The sequence below is a fragment of the Thalassophryne amazonica genome, chromosome 12 (genome assembly GCF_902500255.1).
Source record: "Thalassophryne amazonica chromosome 12, fThaAma1.1, whole genome shotgun sequence".
Taxonomy (NCBI): Eukaryota; Metazoa; Chordata; class Actinopteri; order Batrachoidiformes; family Batrachoididae; genus Thalassophryne; species Thalassophryne amazonica.
This window is the reverse complement of record NC_047114.1, coordinates 64918797-64935965: the sequence shown is the minus strand read 5'-3', so window position 1 is coordinate 64935965 and position 17169 is coordinate 64918797. Positions and strand designations below refer to the sequence as shown.

The following is a 17169-nucleotide window of genomic DNA, read 5'->3' as shown; positions in this document are numbered from 1 at the left end:
AATAAAACTGGGATTCCAAACAAAAAGTGTGAGGTTTGTAAGGTAAAAAAAATTGAACAGTACAGTGAGCTGAATATGTGTCTACTCACTAAACGTCATACTGGAAGTCTCAGGCGCTGAGTACTACTCTGGTTTTAGCCTGGAGTCATTGCGCTGGATCAGTTCTTCTGGTGTTGTTGTTTTTTGGGGGGGAACTTGTGGTCATGCTGGCTGTTAGCGGTTATGATTAGAGGGTTTACATTCTTGCTGGCTGCAGTCACCTGCATCACGGAACACCTGACAAACATATAAACACACACAGCATGATATTTGTTACTTGCAACCGCCATTTGATGGAGAATATTAGGAAAGGATTGTTGGTGTGACCAAACTGGAAATCGGAGAAATGTCAGGTTTGTGTAGGTGTAGAACTACATAAACTACAATATAAAAGTAGTTTAATGTGATGGTTATCAGAAAGTGTGTGTTTTGTAAAGTTGAGGTTTTGTTAATAGGAGCAAAAAAAAAAACTTGCTCAGCTGGCACAAACACGAAAAAATCAGAATGATACGAAAAATCTGTTGTAGCCAAATTAATCCTGTTACTTTGACTTTATGACAGGTTGAAATGTCCACACAAGGAAAAACCAGCCTGAAAAATAAAGGGCAACACGAACACGGTTTCAGAAGCACCGTCCATTCATCCATTATCTGTACTTTATGATCTTTTTGGTTGTGGTATTCTGCAACAAGTCCGAGTGAATCAGTTGACCACAAGGATCACACACCGCAGCCGTTCACCTTCAGATTCACACTGACAGGCATTATTACAATCACAACTTACCGTCTGTCTATTGTTGTTCTTCCCAGAGGCATTGTTGAAAAGGTCATATTTCTGTAACCACTGGATCGAATTATATCACATTTTGGATACAGGAAGTCAGTACAGCAATCTTTGGAAACAGTTAAGAACCTTTCGTATTCCATCCTTCTGACTGCTCCTCTCAGGTGTATTCTTGAGAAGCATACCAGTAGTAAAATGTTGTTGTTTTACCTGCCTGTTGCTGCCATGTCTTCCTGTAGAGTTCTCACCTGGCACTTATTGACACGCTGATGATGGCCTACACGGTGGAGATGGTGAGCGTGGAGCGGGTGATGTCCTGCATCAACAGATACTCCTCTGCTGACCCATCAAACAGTGACAGACACATCCAGCAGCTGCCGTATGACACCGAGGACGCAATCACCACTTGGATCAATAAGGTGCTCTCACACACACAACACCCAGGGGCAGAATTGGACATCTGCTGTGTGTGCACGCACGCACACACACCCACACACACACACAGCGCAGCCAGTTCATCAGATGTTGCTATGTGCAGGAAGTCAGTCACTCAGACATTTCACTTGTGAGCAACATAATTTCAATTGTACTGGCCCAGTTGTCACCAGACCTGGTACATGCATTACGCACAGTGACCCCGCAAAGCCTAATTTTGGGTTCAAAAGGTCCAAGGTCAAGATCACTGGACCTTACCTTATAAAAATCTTGTGAGCACATTTTTTTTTAATGCCTAATTGTCATCACACTTGGTATGTGTCTTAGGTATATTGACCCCAAGAAGCCTATTGGCTTTGGGGTCAGCAGATCAGAGGTCAATAGAGTGTACTTTGTAAAAAAAAAAAAAAAAAAAAATCTTTTGAGCTCAATAATGTCTTTCCTAATTGCCTGTCTTTCACCACTCTTGTTATGTGTGTTGGGCACGATGAACCCAAGAAGCCTATTAATTTGGGGGTCAAAAGGTTAAAGTCAAGGCCACTGGAGCATACTTTGTAAAAATCCTGTATGTATGTTTGTGCGTTTTTTTGTTGTTGTTGTTGTTGTTTGTTTTTTTGTTTTGTTTTGTTTTTTGTGCGTTTTTTTGTTGTTGTTTTTAGCTCAATTGTCACCAAACATGATATCTGTGTTAGGTCTGTTAACCTAAAGAAGCCTTTTGGCTTTGGGGTCAACAAGTCAAAGGTCAAGGTCACTGGCGCATAGTAACTCCCTTCAGCTTCTCCTTTGTTTTTCGCTCAGGGTCACCAGAGCAAATCTGAGGCAGGTTTGCATGTTGAATTGGCACAAATTTTATGCCAGATGCCCTTCCTGGCACAACTCTACATTACATGGCGAAGGAGCAGGGGTGGGGTTTGACTCGGGAACCTTCCGCACTGGAAACATGCTTTAGGGCCCCTTCACACATCCGTGAAATCCCATGATGAAATCCGCGGGATTCCGCGGATTTCATCATGGGTAGTGAGGTGGGGTGTTAGTGATGTACTCTTTAATCGTGAACATCACTGAGTTTTTTAAATGCTTATCACAGCGTTCTCTTTTTTTACGACATCGTGTAAGTTTTATAAGTCAGCGGACACTGATCTGTGTGTTACAGATACAAATCAGTTTCCTCGGATCCGCGGAGTTTCGCAGAGGAAAAATGCCACTCAAAGCGTAGCTGTTACGACAGTTGTTGTAAAGCAGGGCTGGTTGGTTGCTGCGGTGACGCTGTGTGGCTCCTGTGCGACGCTTAAGCTAAACTTACCATGTGGACACCCCAAACTTTTAGAGCTTTCAAGTTTTTAAAAGAAGATTTGTGCAGCATGTCTGTGTCATGGAGCGACGTCGCACAGAGAGAAGATGGCGAGAAAGACTGTTTGAAAAAGTCTTATAAGGACAAGAATCCATGGAATCGTCGCTGGCTTCATCAACACACCTGAAAGATAAAAGAAACGGGAAAAGTGAACTGTGCCCTCTCAGGAAACACGGTAAGAATTTTTCTCTCCCTGGAAAATAAACATTCTGCTGTTCAAACAGGAATTTAGACAAAATGATGTCACTTTTTTCACTAATCTAGACTCACTGTAAAAAAGACATTGTGGCTTTGAATGGATTTAGGCTGCATGAATGTACACAAGAATATAAGTGACGTTTTACTATAAGGTATGTTATTAATATTTTACCATGATTTTCCAAATATTATTCAAGCTTTAGCTGTGGTTTTTGAAATGCTGTAACAGTCTTTTCAGTCTTCATAAATTTCATGTAATTTAAGTGTTCTGAGTTAATGCATAATTTGGTTTACAATTAAAAGGAAAATCATTCCAGGTCCTACTTCCATGTCATATTCTGTTATTTCAGCATCATCATTAACAGGTAAAGTAAAAGGTTGAATATTGGATCATTTAAATATCCACTAATTTTGAGATTTGTTCTTTCAGGACATGCTGGAAAAAGTATTATTAGATAAAAATTTAATTCTGGGGCCCTACAGGGCCCTAGACCCCGGCTCCTGGGGAGCTGTACCCCCCCCAGACCCCCCTGCAAATTTTCATCGGATTTCACAATTTTCATTTCACAGCCCTGCACATAACATGAAAGACGCAGAAATCTGAAGAAAATCCACGAACCAAAAATGAAATGGGGAATCACGAAACATTCCACCTGTTGTCGGGAGGGACGCGCGTTCAGACAGGCGTGCACGTAACCATCGCCGCGGCTCGTGTTCGTGCGCACGAACACAGCGAGCACTTTCCACTCAAGCACGTGGAAAGTTGCGCACCCAGCAGCAGAGCAAAAAATTCATAATACACGACAATTTATAATACTTACTCCCTGTTATCAAGAGCGGACTTAGCTTCCGCCTAGACGTACACAGGAAGTAATGAAGTGACGTGGATTACTGTTCTCTTTTTTATGTTTTACATGAATTACCTGATGTGCTCGAGCCGCCCGTCTCCCGTCTCATGAAGAGTCGGCTCCCGTCTCATGAAGAGTCAGCTCCCGTCTCATGAAGAGCCAGCTCTTGTGTCGTGAACACATGCAGCTGGCATTGCATGTCCGCCGCGGACTGATCCACTGCAAATGTTATATGTGTTTTAATTATTACAATGTGGGGAAATTCTGCAGTGACTCACGTCTCGCGAGGGCATCCCTTGGGGTTGATTTCCTGCATGGCACGATATTCACGTTGCTGTGCACTGACGCGGCGGTCAGCTGAAGCGATATGTTTTAATTTATTCTGACGTGAGGACAGCATGCCTACGTCCGAGCTTCACGCTATAGTTATGCGGCTTAATATCCTACAAGCCAGTACAGGTGTTCCCCAGCTGTGACTTGCAAGAACAGATATCTGAATAGCTGCACGTCGTAGTGCGCTGGTGGACATCAAACAATTTTGGATTCATGGTGTGTGTGTGTGTGTGTGTGTGTGTGTGTGTGTGTGTGTGTGTGTGTGTGTGTGTGTGTGTGTGTGTGTGTGTGTGTGTGTGTTGATGGGGGAACAACACACTCCACACACCATTTGTGTGTGCGTGTGGGAGGGGAGTTCGGCACAGTTATACCCATGTGTGTTGCTAGGTGACGCCACACTTGTGTTGCAGTTAGACACTTTTCACAGACAGATCAAATGTGGTCACCTGCTCTCTACTATCATACCAGGATAGCCCCGCCTTTTCTAAGTGTCCAACGAGCGGTGCTAGATGTTCGTGTGTGGCACCTGGAATTTGGCTGACACCTGCCGAGAGAGGGATCAAATGAGCATGCGCAGGGCATTCGCTGTCTTTTGGCCACTTGTGTGCGCGAATGGTTGTGGCGACAGGTGCACGAGGTATTTCAGGCGGCTCCGATTTTTCACAAATGGCATGCAATTCCTCCTTCGTGCGCTAGTCGGCTTCAATCGTGTTATGTGTGAAGAGGCACTTAAACGCGGTGACCCCAACAAGCCTGCTGGCTTTGGGGTCACAAGGTCAAAGGTCAAAATCACTGAACTGTGCTTTGTAATATTGTCAATATTTAGCTTTTCAATGATTGTTCAGGGTGTCATGGTTTAGTGCAGACTTTGCGCTTGTTTTTTGGGGGGATGTTTTTTTTTTGTTTTGTTTTTTGAGTTACCTGTAATGTTACATAAATCATCTTATTTTACTAATTGTTTATTGTCACTATCTTCACAGGAATGATGTGAATTTGATGCAGTTTGTTGACTTGTTAGTATTTTAATCTAGATGAGAGCGGTCCTGACATGGCATGAATCACTCATGCATTTGTTTTTATCAACGCTGAGATTCCTCCATGCAGAAGCTCATGTGTTTCCTGTCCTGCTCCGTTTTGTATCCGAAGAGACAGGAAAATAAACATGGAGGATTTAATTCATCACACATGAAAACACACACACACGGGGTTGTCTGTGCACAGCATTGAGGCATTGCACGCCAGGCAAAGGGACTTCACGTGGCCTTGTATAAACTCTGAAAACAGGAGGCGCAAGTGGTCAAAAAAGAGACCTTGAAATGGAAGTAGTACTGTAATTCAGTTTATCTTTTAAGTTTTTTTCTGCAGTGTGATATAGTTGGCTTTTAACAGCGATGGACTGGTGTTTCATCCAGGGGGAGTCATAGACTCTCATCTGCTTCACACTCCAATATCCAGCGTTAAGCTCCAGCCTGATGGGCTCAGGGTCTGTGTGGGACTAATAAGAGGACATAGTGATGAAAAGTTTCTTTGATGTTTGCGAGGAATAGTTATCTGAAATTTGACTTTGATGTTTCTCACCCGCTTTCTCAGGTGAATGAACACCTAAGGGACATTCTCATAGAAGAACAGAAGCTGAGAGAAGCTTCCCTTCAGGAATCTAACACCGCAACACCCAAAGTAAGATCTGACATTCAAATACTAATTCTGTCATCAGTATGCACATAACATTATAATTTATGAACAGACACAGTACCAGGAGCATAATCTGACTTATGTGTCGTTGCTTTTAGTTGGACCAAGGGAAGGATTCATCAGGTTTTTGTTTTTTTTTAGCAAGTTATTTTCACAGATAACACACATGCACATTATTATTATTTCATTTTATTTTTCACAAAATATTTAATTTTAATTTTAATTTTTATATGTTTTTTGGATTGTGGTAGTATTCACTCCAAAGGAAGGGGGGTGTGATTAATATGATAATTCACTTCTAACTGCTAGGTGTGGATAATGGCGGTTAAATGTGTGTTAAGATGGATGAAAAGGTAGTACTACACACTCTAGTCCAGTTGGACATGTTGGGAGCCATCAATAAATTCTAAAAGAAGAAAGTAATAGAAGAAGACAAATGAATAAACCAAAAAATGTACATTTTAACTGTTACAATGGCCTAAGCAGTGGGTCACCTCTTTGAGTCTGGTCTGCTTGAGGTTTCTTCCTCTGTATCATTAGAGGGAGTTTTCCCTTACCACTGTCACCTGTGTGCTTGCTCTAGGGGTTAAAGACCTTACTTGTGTGAAGCACCGTGAGACAGCTTTGTTGTGATTTGGCACTGTATAAACAAAATAAATTGAATTTAATTGAAACTGTACACGGAAACTACAAGGAGTGACACAGTATCTGCCAAAAATAGCCTTGGTGTGTATTTATAGTGAATGAAAACATAGATGTTTTTGAAACTTTTCTGAAAAAATCAGGACATCCCTAGTTGAAATATAATTCTCTATTCTCTGGCTATGAGCCTCTGGCTGTTGGGACGTGGAACTTCACCTCGCTGGGGGGGGGGAAGGAGCCTGAGCTTGTGCGGGAGGTTGAGAGGTACCGACTAGAGATAGTCAGGCTCACCTCCACGCACAGCTTGAATGAGAGGGTTGTGTCCCTACACCTTCAGGTTGGGGACAGGTCTCTCACTGTTGTCTCGGCCTATGGGCCGAGTGGCAGTGCAGAGTACCCAACCTTCTTGGAGTCCCTGGCAGGGGTAGTAGATAGTGCTCCGACTGGGGACTCCATTGTTCTCCTGGGGGACTTCAACGCCCATGTGGGTGGTGACAGTGAGACCTGGAGGGGGGTGATTGGAAGCATGGCCTCCCCGAGCTGAACCTGAGTGGTGTTCAGTTGTTGGACTTCTGTGCTAACCACAGTTTGTCCATCACGAACACCATGTTCGAGCACAAGGGTGTCCATAAGTGCACGTGGCACCAGGACACCCTGAGCCGGAGGTCGATGATCGACTTTGTAGTCATATCATCTGACCTTCGGCCACGTGTCACGGACACTTGGGTAAAGAGACGGGCTGAGCTGTCAACTGATCACCTGGTGGTGAGTTGGATCCGCTGGGAGGAGAGGAAGCCGGTCAGACCTGACAGGCCCAAACATAGCGTGAGGGTCTGCTGGGAACGACTGGCGGAACTCTCTGTCAGCGAAGTCTTCAACTCCCACCTCCGGGAGAACTTCTCCCAGTTCCCGGGGGAGGTTGGAGACATGGAGTGGACCATGTTCTCCACCTCCATTGTCGATGCGGCCACCCGTAGCTGTGGTCACAAGGTCTCTGGTGCCTGTCGCAGCGGCAATCTCTGAACCCGATGGTGGACGCCGGAAGTAAGGGATGCCGTCAAGCTGAAGAAGGAGTCCTACTTGTCTTTGTTGGTAAATGGGACCCCAGAGGCAGCTTACAGGTACTGGCAGGCCAAGCCTCCTACAACCTGTGCGGTCGCAGAGGCAAAAACTCAGGTCTGGGAGGAGTTTGGGGAGGCCATGGAGGAGGACTATCGGTTGGCCTCGAAGAAATTCTCGCAAACCGTCCGACGCCTCAGGAGGCGGAAGCAGCTCTGTGCCGACACTGTCTATAGTGCGGGTGGGGAGCTGTTGACCCTGACTGGGGATGTTGTCAGGCGGTGGAAGGAATACTTCAAGGATCTCCCCACTCCCATCGTCACGTCTTCTGAAGAGCAAGCAGAGACTGGGGACTCAGAGGCGGACTCGTCCGTCACCCAGGCCAAAGTCACAGAGGTGGTCAAAAAGCTCCTTGGTGGAAAGGCTCCTGGGGTGGACGAAATCCTTCCTGAGTACCTTAAGTCTCTGGATGTTGTGGGACTGTCCTGGTTGACACGTCTCTGCAGCATCGCGTGGCAGTCGGGGACAGTGCCTCTGGATTGGCAGACCGGGGTGGTGGTCCTTCTGTTTAAGAAGGGGAACCGGGGGGTGTGTTCCAACTACAGGGGGATCACACTCCTCAGCCTCCCCGGTAAGGTCTATTCCAGAGTACTGGAGAGGAGAATTCGACCGATAGTCAAACCTTGGATTCAGGAGGAGCAGTGTGGTTTTCGTCCTGGTCGCGGCACACTGGACCAGCTCGACACCCTCCATTGGGTGCTTGAGGGTTCATGAGAGTTCTCCCAACCAGTCCACATGTGCTTTGTGGATCTGGAGAAGGCGTTTGACCATGTCCCTTGAGGCACCCTGCAGGGGGTGCTCTGGGAGTACGGGGTCCGGGGTACTTTGCTAAGGGCTATCTGGTCCCTCTACGACCGCAGCAGGTGCTTGGTTCGCATTGCCGGTAGTAAGTCAAACCTGTTTCCAGTGCACGTTGGCCTCCGCCAGGGCTACCCTTTGTCACCGGTTCTGTTCATCACCTTTATGGACAGAATTTCTAGGCGCAGCCAGAGTGTAGAAGGGGTCCGGTTTGGGAACCATAGAATCTCATCTCTGCTGTTTGCGGATGATGTGGTCCTGTTGGCTTTGTCAAACCAGGACCTTCAGCGTGCACCGGGGTAGTTTGCAGCCAAGCATAAAGCGTCCGGGATGAGGATCAGCACCTCCAAATCCGAGGCCATGGTTCTCCACCGGAAAAAGGTGCCTTGCCCTCTTCAGGTCGGTGAGGTGTCCTTGCCTCAAGTGGAGGAGTTTAAGTATCTCGGGGTCTTGTTCATGAATGAGGGACAGGTGGAGTGTCAACAGACAGATCGGTGCAGCGTCTGCAGTGATGCGGTCGCTGTATCGGACCGTCGTGGAGAAGAGAGAGCTGAGCAGGGGGCAAAGCTCTCGATTTACCAATCGATCTACGTTCCGACACTCACCTATGGTCATGGGATTTGGCTCATGACCGAAATAACAAGATCGCGATATATATATATCTTCTTCTTCTTCTTCTTTGTCTTTCGGCTGTTCCTGTTAGGGGTCGCCACAGCAGATCAATCGTTTCCATCTCACCCTGTCCTCTGTATCTTCCTCTGTCACACCAACCACCTGCATGTCCTCTCTCAGCACATCCTTGAACCTCCTCTTGGGTCTCCCTCTTCTCCTCCTGCCTGGTGGCTCCATCCTCAGCATCCTTCTCCCTATATACCCTGGGTCCCTCCTCTGCACATGTCCAAACCATCTCAATCTCCCCTCTCTGACTTTGTCTCCAAACCGTCCCACCTGAGCTGTCCCTCTGATATGTTCATTCCTAATCTTGTCCATTCTTGTCACTCCCAAAGAGAATCTCAACATCTTCAGCTCTGCCACCTCCAGCTCTGCCTCCTGTCTTTTTGTTAGTGCCACTGTCTCTAAACCATACAACATAGCTGGTCTCACTACTGTTTTGTAAACTTTCCCCTTCACTCTTGCTGATATTCTTCGGTCACAAATCACTCCTGCCACCTTTCTCCACCCACTCCACCCTGCCTGCACTCTCTTCTTCACCTCTCTACCACACTCTCCATTACTTTGAACAGTTGACCCCAAATATTTAAACTCATCTACTTTCACCACTTCTACTCCTTGTAACTGCACTATTCTACTGGGCTCCCTCTCATTCACACACATACTCAGTCTTGCTTCTACTGACTTTCATTCCCCTTCTCTCCAAAGCATATCTCCACTTCTCCAGACTAGACTCAACTTGCTCTCTACTCTCACTACAGATCACAATGTCATCTGCAAACAAGTCCATGGGAACTCCTGTCTGATCTCATCTGTCAACCTGTCCATCACCACTGCAAACAAGAAAGGACTCAGAGCTGATCCTTGGTGTAATCCCACCTCCACCTTGAATGAGTCTGTCATTCCGACTGCGCATCTCACCGCTGTCACACTATTCTTGTACATGTCCTGCACTACCCTAACATACTTCTCTGCCACTCCAGACTTCCTCATACAATGCCACAACTCTTCTCTTGGTACTGTATCATAAGCTTTTTCTAAGTCCACAAACACACAATGTAACTCTTTCTGTCCTTCTCTGTACTTTTCCAACAGTATTCTCAGAGCAAACATTGAATCTGTAGTGCTCTTTCTCAGCATGAAACCATATTGCTGCTCACAGATCTTCACCTGTTTTCTAAGCCTAGCTTCTACTACTCTTTCCCATAACTCCATGCTGTGGCTGATCAGCTTTATGCCTCTGTAGTTACTGCAGCTCTGCACATCACCCTTGTTCTTGAAAATAGGACCCAGCACACTTCGTCTCCACTCCTCAGGCATCCTCTCACTTTCCAAGATTTTATTAAACAATCTGGTTAGAAGCTCTACTGCCATCTCTCCTAGACATTTCCATGCCTCCATTGGAATGTCATCTGGACCAACTGCCTTTCCACTCTTCATCCTCTTCATAGCAGCCCTCACTTCTTCCTTGCTAATCTCTTTTACTTCCTGATTTACTCTCACCACATCATCCAGCCTTTTCTCTCGCTCATTTTCTTTATTCATCAACTCTTCAAAATATTCCCTCCACCTTCTCAGCACACACTCCTCACTTGTCAGCACATTACCATGTGCGTCTTTTACCACCCTAACCTGCTGCACATCCTTTCCAGCTCTGTCCCTTTGTCTGGCCAATCGGTACAAGTCCTCTTCTCCTTCCTTACTATTCAACTTCTTGTACAGCTCGCATTATGCCTTTTCCTTTGCTTTTGCCACTTCTCTTCTCGCCTTACGCCGCATCTCCTTGTACTCCTGTCTACTTTCTTCATCTCTCCGACTATCCCAAAACTTTTTCGCCAACCTCTTTCTCCTTATGCTTTCCTGGACCTCTTCATTCCACCACCAAGTCTCCTTGTCTTCCTTCCACTGTCCAGATGTCATACCCAGTACTGCCCTAATTGTCTCTCTCACCACATCTGCCGTACTTTTCCAGTTGTCCAAAATTGCTTCCCCTCCAACTAGTGCTTCTCTCACCTGCTCGCTAAATTTCACACAACAGTCTTCCTCCTTCAGCTTCCACCATCTGATCCTTTGTTGAGCTCTCACTCTCTTCTTCTTCTTTAACTCTAAAGTCATCCTACAAACAACCATCCTATGCTGTCTAGTGACACTCTCTCCTGCTATCACCTTACAGTCTGTGATTTCTTTTAGCTTGCATCTCCTATAAAGAATGTAGTCCACATGTGTGCACCTTCCTCCATCTTATATGTTACCCTGTGCTCCTCCCTTTTCTTAAAGTAGGTATTCACCACAGCCATTTCCATCCTTTTTGCAAAATCAACTACCATCTGTCCTTCCCCATTCCTATCCTTGATACCATATCTACCCATTACGTCCTCATCACCTCTGTTCCCTTCACCAACATGCCCATTGAAGTCTGCTCCTATCACCACTCTTTCATGCTTGGGCACACTCTCCACCACCTCATCTAACACACTCCAGAAATCTTCTTTCTCCTTCATCTCACAACCTACCTGTGGGGCATATGCACTGATGATATTCATCATCACCCCTTCAATTTCCAACGTCACACTCATCACCCTGTCAGACACTCGCTTAACCTCCAACACACTTTTAACATACTCTTCCTTTAAAATGACCCCAACACCATTTCTCTTCCTGTCCTCACCATGGTACAACAACTTGTACCCACCGCCGATGCTCCTGCTCTTACTTCCCTTCCACTTGGTCTCTTGCACACACAGTATGTGTTGTGAAAGTGTAGGAACACGGACCCACAACAGGGGGCGCAAATGAACGGACAATGGAGGAGTCGAATAACACTGCTTTTACTGCTGTGAAACAGGCACAACAAATACAACTGATTACAATATTGAAATGGAGTCCAATTACAACGGTGTCGTGTGGGCAGGCTCGACGATAGGAGACGTCTGTCCAAGTCGAACCGGAACAACCCGATTTCCTCTGCCACCGAACCCCGGGAATACTGGAGCCGCCAAGTCCCGAATTCCCAGGTGGCCACTGCCTCCGCTCGTCGGATCCGGTACTGCTGGCAAGAAACAGAAACAGTCAGGTGTGGATGCGGCTGCACCCAGCAACACGGAGGGTGGAGAGTCCACCTCCACCTCTCGTCAACAACAATGTAGGAAGGTGAGTACTTATCCGAATGTTGTCTAGTAGTCAGCTGTCCTACAGATAATCAAACGAGAATACAATTAAAGTCACACGTGTGTGCAGGCTGAGATGGTTACCTCTTTGGTAAGGCGATATCTCGGCAAATGAGGTGGAGATGCTGTCCTGTTGATATACCTCCTTGTTAATTGGGATCAGCTGTCTCCAGTGATGGGTGGCAGCTGTCATCCTGGCTGCTCCTGTAAGGCGGCAGCGCCCTCCGGTGCCTGGAGCCCGCACTCCAGGCAGGGCGCCCTCTAGTGGCGGTGGGCCAGCAGTACCTCCTCTTCAGCGGCCCACACAACAGGACCCCCCCCTCAACGGGCGCCTCCTGGCGCACGACCAGGCTTGTCAGGGTGGCGACGGTAGAAGTCGGCCAGGAGGGCCGGGTCCAGGATGAAGCCCTTCTTCACCCAGGAGCGTTCTTCGGGGCCGTACCCCTCCCAGTCCACCAGATACTGAAAACCCCGGCCCATCCGTCGGACGTCGAGGAGCCGGCGCACGGTCCAAGCCGGCTCTCCGTCGATGATCCGGGCAGGAGGTGGCGCCGGACCCGGAGTGCAGAGGGGTGAGGTGTGATGAGGCTTAATCCTAGAGACATGGAACACTGGGTGAATCCGCAGTGAGGCCGGAAGCTGGAGCCTCACTGCGGCGGGATTGATGACCTTAAGTATCTTATACGGACCAATGTATCATTCTTGCAGTTTTGGGGAGTCCACTTGTAGGGGAATGTCCTTGGTGGACAACCACACTTCCTGCCCGGGACGATACGTGGGGGCCGGGGCCCGCCGCCGGTCTGCATGGTTCTTCGCCCTCGTCCGGGCCCTTAACAAAGCAGAACGGGCGGCACACCACACCCGACGGCACTTCCGTAGGTGGGCCTGGACCGAGGGCACACCGACCTCCCCCTCAACCACCGGAAACAACGGGGGTTGATACCCCAAGCACACCTCGAAAGGGGAGAGGCCGGTGGCTGACGACACTTGACTGTTGTGGGCGTACTCGATCCAGGCCAGGTGGGTACTCCAGGCCGTCGGGTGCGCGGCTGTCACGCAGCGTAGGGTCTGCTCCATCTCCTGGTTGGCCCGTTCTGCTTGTCCGTTGGTCTGGGGGTGATACCCGGATGAGAGACTGACCGTGGCCCCCAGTTCCCGGGAAAAGCTCCTCCAAACATGCGAGGAGAACTGGGGACCGCGATCGGAGACGATGTCTGATGGTATCCCATGCAGACGGACGACGTGGTGGACTAGGAGGTCCGCTGTCTCCTGGGCCGTTGGTAGCTTCGGGAGGGCCACGAAGTGGGCCGCCTTGGAGAATCGGTCCACTATCGTGAGGATTACGGTGTTTCCCTGGGACGGCGGGAGGCCCGTGACAAAATCCAGGCCGATGTGAGACCAGGGGCGATGAGGCACGGGCAGCGGCTGTAGCAAACCCGATGTCTTGCGGTGGTCGGCCTTGCCCCTGGCGCAGGTGGTACAGGCCTGGATGTAACCCCGGACGTCGGCCTCCAGGGACGCCCACCAGAAGCGCTGCCGGACGACTGCCACGGTTCTTCGCACCCCAGGATGACAGGAGAGCTTAGAACCGTGACAGAAGTCCAGGACCGCAGCCCTAGCCTCTTTGGTCCGGTTCCGGGGTCCGGGTCTCGTGTCAGGGCCTCCCGGACGGTCTTCTCCACGTCCCAGGTAAGGGCGGCCGCGATAGCGGACTCCGGGATGATGTGATCCGGGGGATCCGACGACTCCGTTTTGACCTCATCTTCATGTACCCGGGACAAGGCATCCGATCTTTGATTTTTGGTCCCGGGACGGTAGGTGATCCGGAAGTCAAAACGGCCGAAGAACAGTGACCAGCGGGCTTGCCTGGGATTCAGCCGCTTGGCGGTCCTGATATACTCCAGGTTCCGGTGGTCAGTGAAAACCGTGAACGGCACTGACGTTCCCTCCAACAGATGTCTCCACTCCTCAAGAGCCTCTTTCACCGCAAGGAGCTCTCGATTGCCGACGTCATAGTTCCGTTCGGCTGGGGTCAACCTGCGGGAAAAATAGGCACACGGGTGAAGGACCTTATCGGTCTTTCCGCTCTGGGATAGCACGGCTCCTATCCCTGAGTCCGAGGCGTCCACTTCAACCACTAACTGGCGACTAGGATCGGGCTGCACCAGAACAGGTGCAGACGAGAAGCACCGTTTCAACTCCTTGAACGCGGCATTGCAACGATCCGACCAGGTGAAGGGGACTTTTGGAGAGGTCAGGGCTGTCAGGGGGCTAACTACCTGACTGTAGCCCTTAATGAACCTCCTGTAGAAATTGGCAAAGCCTAGGAACTGTTGCAACTTCCTACGGCTTGTGGGTTGGGGCCAGTCTCTCACCGCCGCGACCTTGGCCGGATCAGGAGCGACGGAGTTGGAGGAGATAATGAACCCCAAGAAGGACAAAGACGTGCGGTGGAACTCACACTTCTCGCCCTTCACAAACAGCCGGTTCTCCAACAACCGCTGCAGGACCTGACGTACATGCAGGACATGGGTCTCAGGATCCGGAGAAAAGATGAGAATATCGTCCAGATATACGAAGACGAACCGGTGCAGGAAATCCCGCAAGACATCGTTAACCAACGCTTGGAAAGTCGCGGGAGCGTTTGTGAGACCGAACGGCATGACCAGGTACTCAAAGTGCCCCAAGGGGGTGTTAAATGCCGTCTTCCAGTATGTCTACCTTTCTCCTCTCCATCATATCAGCCAGCTCTCTCCCTTTACCAGTCATACTACCAACATTCAAAGTCCCCACTCTCATTTCCACCCTTCTAGTTTTCTTCTTCTCCCGCTGTTCGTGGCAACGTTTTCCTCCTCTTCTTCATCGTCTTCGCCCAGCAGTAGCCCAATTTCCACCCGCACCCTGTTGGGCAATAGCACCGGTGGCGGACGTTGTTAACCAGGGCCGCGACCGATCCGGTATGGGAATTCGATTCTGAGTCTGCATAGATGCCAGACGCCAGATGCCCTTCCTGACGCAACCCTCCTTATTTATCCGGGCTTGGGACCGGCACTCAGAATGTACTGGCTGCACACCCCATGTGGCTGATTTATTTATATATATATATATATATATATATACTTTCAAAATTTTTTTATTAAATTTCCAACGCGAATGTATTCACATGTATACATACATATACATACATGTATATACATGTTCCCACACACATGGAGAAGAAAAGAAAAAAAAAACACAGCAAATGCACCTTGGAATTGAATAGTACAAATATAAAAACAATAATAGCAACAACCGAACCATCTTCCCAGTATTAGGCAGGTACCGGTATGGAAAGTACAGTTAAGTGCTCTACCCTTCCAAATGTTATGCAAACACCTATGTAGGAGCGTATGACGACTCCACTTCATCTTATTAGGATAGAGGTAGGACGTTGAACCTGCCCCCCCCCCCCCCCCCCCCCCCCCCAAAAGAAATACAGCTAAGGCACACACATCAGTCAGCAGGCTTGACTTTCTTCAAATATTGAGCTACTTGGATGTCAGGGGCCTACTCCGTAAACGTATTTTACAACGTGTACAAATCATGAAAGTAAGTTAGGAAGGGTCCCCAAGTCTTATAGAATTTGCCCTCAGTTCCTTTCAGTGAGAAGCGCATCTTTTCTAGAGCAAGACAGTGCATAATTTCCCTCAGCCATTGAGTATGTGTGGACGAGGTCGCCTCCCTCCACTTAAGCAAAATGGCCTGCCTGGCCAACAGGAGAGAGAAGGAGACCATGTGGTGCTCCGCCGAAGTCAGACGGGGGTCGTCAGGCCCAAAGGTGCCAAATAAGGCCATCATAGGATTTGGGTGGAGTTCACGTTTCAGGACATCCGATCGAAGGTTGTATTTATACCAAAAGGCGAGAGATATTCGCTGCCCAATAGTAGGAGCGCATGTTTGGTAATACCATGCCACCGTCAATCTTCAAACGTTGGAGGACTGCTTTGCTTACTCTGGGTTTCTTATTCTGCCAGATGTATGAAGAAATAGTCAAATCCAACAAGGTAAAAAAGGATTTGGGAACAAAAATAGGTAGAGATTGGAATAGGTATGTAAATTTAGGCAGTATGTTCATTTTTACAGAATTTATACGACCGGCTAGTGTCAATGAGAGGGGTGACCATTGTTGTAGAGACGTTCTCACCTGATTGTGGAGAGTTACGAAATTTTCGCGGAATAAGTCCTTAAATTTACGGGTGATCTCTAATCCCAAATAAGTAAACTGCCGTTTCTCAATTTTAAGGGGGGTACTGCTGTAGTCAGCCACCAGGGCCTCATCATTTAATGGAAAAAGCTTTGTCTTGTGGATGTTAATTTTGTAGCCGGACATACGTCCAAATTCTTCAAACAGAGATAACGCCACGGTCAGACAGTTAATTGGGTCAGAGATATACAACAAGAGGTCGTCAGCGTAAAGAGAGACTTTATGCTCCAAGCCACCCCTATTGATGCCTGGGATGTTAGTGCTGTTTCTAAGCATGACTGCAAGTGGCTCTATCGCTAAATCAAATAGGATCGGGCTCAACGGACAACACTGTCGTGTTCCACGGCTTAGTACGAACGGTTGGGATGTTATGCCATTCGTCCGTACAGTTGCCTTAGGTGCGGCATAGAGCAACTTAATCCAGCCTATAAACATGGGGCCGAAGCCAAATCTGCGTAGTGCTGAAAACAAATATTTCCACTCGACACGGTCGAATGCTTTCTCCGCATCAATAGAAACAATGCATTCCGGAATTTTATCTTGAGAGGGCGTATATAGCACGTCAAGAAGATGTCTGATATTAAAAAAAGCATGGCGGCTTTTAATAAAGCCGGTCTGATCGGTGGATATTATATGAGGGAGAGCCTCTTCCAATCTGAGAGCTAGGACTTTCGCTAAAATTTTGGCATCCGTATTAAGGAGTGAGATAGGGCGATAGGAGGCACAGTCAGTTGTGTCTTTTCCTTTCTTTGCAATAAATGATATGAAAGCCTCAGCCACTGATGGTGGAAGTGAGCCACGTTGGTGTGACTTATGTAGGACCGTTGCAAATTGCGATGAGAGGGGTTT

At 48.1% G+C, this 17169-nt stretch overlaps 1 protein-coding gene across 2 annotated transcripts in view; it reads left to right on the top strand.

Moving 5' to 3' along the window:
- camsap2b (calmodulin regulated spectrin-associated protein family, member 2b) overlaps positions 1-17169 on the top strand; it is a 109885-nt gene that overhangs the window by 42682 nt on the left and 50034 nt on the right. For both annotated transcript variants that reach the window (XM_034184089.1, XM_034184090.1), the window contains exons 3-4: positions 1062-1241; positions 5578-5664. In XM_034184089.1, the coding sequence (XP_034039980.1) occupies positions 1062-1241; positions 5578-5664 (267 nt within the window). The remainder of the gene's footprint in view (positions 1-1061; positions 1242-5577; positions 5665-17169) is intronic.